Source organism: Aphanomyces invadans (assembly GCF_000520115.1).
Source record: "Aphanomyces invadans strain NJM9701 unplaced genomic scaffold supercont1.79, whole genome shotgun sequence".
Lineage (NCBI taxonomy): Eukaryota > Oomycota > Saprolegniomycetes > Saprolegniales > Verrucalvaceae > Aphanomyces > Aphanomyces invadans.
In genome coordinates, this window is record NW_008580224.1 from 104,387 (window position 1) to 108,070 (window position 3,684).

At 56.8% G+C, this 3,684-nt stretch overlaps 1 protein-coding gene across 1 annotated transcript; it reads right to left on the minus strand.

Moving 5' to 3' along the window:
• Positions 1-639: 639 nt before the first annotated feature.
• On the minus strand, positions 640-2,404 carry H310_14663 (hypothetical protein; the record flags this gene model as incomplete). The annotated part of the gene is made up of 1 exon (XM_008882561.1): positions 640-2,404. The coding sequence occupies one exon, from the start codon at positions 2,402-2,404 to the stop codon at positions 770-772; it is 1,635 nt and encodes a 544-aa protein (XP_008880783.1). The 3' UTR covers positions 640-769.
• Between the last annotated feature and the right edge of the window lie 1,280 nt (positions 2,405-3,684).

Sequence of the window (3,684 nt, forward strand, 5' to 3'; positions counted from 1 at the left end):
AGGCGACCACCTCTATAACATGATCTGTTATTTCAGCCACCTTTCTACTTCGTCAGCTCGCGAAGCCCTCGGCCCTTTGCTGAGGTGGGGTTGGTGGTAAACACCCACGTTTATGGCTATAAACGTGGGCATTGACATCTTCAGTAAGATTTTGCATATTTCATCACGAGAATCGCACCCCATCGTAGGTAGGATTTTACCCACTCGTTCCCGTGCGCGTAGTACAACCCTGCCAATGCATTCTTCATTTTACCCACTCGTTCCCGTGCGCGTGCCCCACCACATCTTTGCTACAGGGGTATCATTGCCGCGACGTGCTCGTCGAACGAAGCAAAGGATGTCGGGTTGGTCAGGCGGATCGAGTTCGCCTGTCAATTATGGTGAGAAAAGGCAAGTGCCACGCTCAACTTGCCAGATCCACTGGACGAGTTTTTCCGGCATTGGAGTCGAACTTTGCGACGTCAAGCATGACGGACTTGGCACTGATTGGAAGTGCCGGTTGAAGGTAGTCATTTGTTGTAGCAGCCTCGTGGTAAGTGTGGGCGGTTTGCGCTTGTGTACATTGAAGAGACTGGCGCGGTTGGATTCCAAGGATTCCAGTGCCAAACGTCGGTCTCTGTTTGCCGGAGTTTATTACGCTTGCGCATGGAGGTGGCTTCATGGATGGGCATATATTTATAGATATAAAGGTCGCAGTCGCTGGTCTAAGTCATGCTCGAGCCGAAAGAATGGCACGACGAGTGCAGCCCTGCCAAGTTGCTCGCGTTTTTCAACGGAGACGAAGGATGAGCTTGCCGCAGATGCTGTATTGGTAGCCTGGGGCGAAGCGGTCGATCGGGTTGGTGCGCACGCCGAAGAGGGCGACGACACCAACGATGGTCGTGATGACGATCCAATGGATGTTTTGAATGTAGGCCTCGACGAGCGGAATCTTCTCGATGTTGACCAGGTGGTTAAAGTTGAAGGTGAAGCCGAGGCCGCCGCCGACACCGGCAATCGACCACGCCGTCAGGATGAACCCGTGGAGGGCGCCAATGTTGTAGGCGCCAAACATATCGGTCAAGAAGGCCGGGATGGTCCCGAAGCCACCACCGTAGCACAGCGTGAGGAGCCAGATCTCGAAACGGAACCAGTCGTAGCTTTGGTTGCGCATGATCGTGGGGAGCGTGAGAAGGATCACCACTTGAGTCGTCAAGGTCGTGAAGAAGATGCACTTGCGCGCAAACGGCGGGTTCAGGTGGAAGATGCGGACCAGCAAGTCGGACAACATCGGGACGAAGAGGCGGCCGCAGCAGTTGAACGCGCCGTTGATCGCGACGACGGTCGCGCCTTCGTCCGCCGATTGCTTGAACACGCCCGTGGCCATGGGTGACAGCCGCGAGAGGACGACGAGGCCGAACACGATGTTCCCGAACAGCATGAAGTACATGAAGAAGAAGTCGGCGGAGAGAAGGCAGTCGATCATGCTCATGTTCTTGACGTTCTTGTATCCGTCTTGGTGCTTGGCGTGGGCCCCATGCACGTCCGCCGTGGCTTCGTTGACGGCTTCGTACTGAGCAACGTTACCGCCGTCAACTTCCTTGGCCACAACCGGCGATTGAATGTCGGCCTTGCCTTTCTCGGCCTCCGCGGCATGGTCCTCTTCCCCTTCAACATGAATCAAGCCGTGGATGTTAATCCCGCCAACGTTGAACCCCGGCGGCGGCGTGCGCATGCACAGCGCGCAGAAGAACATGGCGGTGGACATAACCACACCCAAAAAGATGAACGACCCAGGAAGACCGAACGCCTTGATGGCAGGCAAGTAGACTTTGCCCCACACGATGGAGCCGGCACCGAAGCCGCCGACAGCGAACCCGGCGGCCGTCCCTCGCATGTCAGGGAACCACTTTTGCAGCGCCGACACGGGCGAGATGTAGTTGAGGCCGAGACCGAACCCACTCACGAGACCATACCCAAGGTACACGCCGACCATGGATTTGTTGGTGAGTGAGATGGCCGCGATGACGTACCCGATGAGAAAGCACGACGTCCCGAGGGACATGCCAGCGCGCGGACCATTGCGTTCGAGCCACGGGCCCAGCAGCGCCGCGGTCGAGCCAAGGAGACCACACGCAATGTAGAACGTGTACACAGCGTTCCCCGCGGACGCGTTGTTGTAAATGAACGTGTCGATCGGGGTGTTGTAGATCGACCACGAGTAAAGCGACCCGCAGCAGAACTGGCAAAGGAACGACGCGACGAAGAGGAACCACCGGTTGAACGGAATTAGCGTGGACGTGAAGTACCGGTTGCCGAACCACGGCACGCAGATCAAGTACTTTTCGGCATCAATTTGCTCGGGGGATTTCAGCGGCGGGTTCGACGTCCAGTGGCGCGCCAGGCATTGCAAGATCGACGACATGACAGGGTCTACTCGACGACGTGGCAAATGCCAAACTGGTCCATCCGCTCGGTCCTCAAAGGGCACATTGCTGCGAAGCTGGTGGGCTAGGTAAGAAACTAAATGTACAATTTCAAATCCACTGGAACGTATATTAAGCTAAATTAAGGGCGCATTTCATACTTCTTGTTTGTTGTACGTAAAATGTTGCGTATGTTTTGAGCCTTGGATGGTGCACCGTCCAGGCGCGACCTGGACCTCCATCAATGTTGAAGAAGTTGCGTACTAATAGTAGATACTAAGTCGTGACGCTTGCTCACGGTGGGTGGCTGGCGATCCGGGCGCCGATCTGTACCATTGAGTAGGGCAGCCCTTGATTCGACCGTGGCACCACCACCCACGCACGTGGCTGTGCCTTCCGGCGGTGTTGCGGATCGGTGTGGAACGAATGACGCAGTAATGTGGGGGCCAGCGGTGGTTGGTGAGGCGTCGAACACTGCACGACTCATCAACGTCCTGCAGATGCGTCGGCGCGACTTCATGTGGCTCACTCGTGCGATCCAGAGACATTACCAAGACTCCTAGGGCTGTGAGCTTCTGCTTTCGAGTCTGGCGCACATGCAGAGTGACAAGTACTCGGCGTCTGACCAACCACGCTTTGGTGGACCACTCCTTCCACAATGCGCACGTGGTGATGTGCTTCTCGGGGTGACATTTCGCCCAGCGACAGCTTCAATCGCCCGGAACTCCCCCTCCCTCGCACACACAACCCTTGTCCGGCAAACGGCGTGCGACTGCTACAGGGCACCAAAGCAAGTACGACAACATCACCCTCATGAAGCGCCTGCCTCTGCCGCACCGATTCTCCCGTGAACCTGTGGTGGATTCGGACGGCTGGCACTTGGGGAACATTCCCAGCCATGCTCGCAGGAGACAGTGGGATACATCGCAGGCAGACGAACAATTCCCCCAAGTCATGTCGCCACCACGCGGACCTGGTCCATTCCGCCTCGTGGACATCCAGCGCACACCACACGCATTTTGCGCGCCTGAGCCGTTCCGAAAGAGGGCCAGCGCCTTGATCTGCGACACCGTCGCTTGTCGACACCCGCACGCCTGTAGGCGCGCAACGGCTCACGGAAACGGCGGCTTGCCGGATCGTATAGTATTACTAACTTGTGGCGAATGCACAAGATGTTGAAGTTGCAGGGACTTGGCGACATTGACCAAGTGATGGCCAAAACATTGAAGGATGGGTTTACGTCGCGACGTCATCGTCGACGTGCTCGGAACTTTGGCGG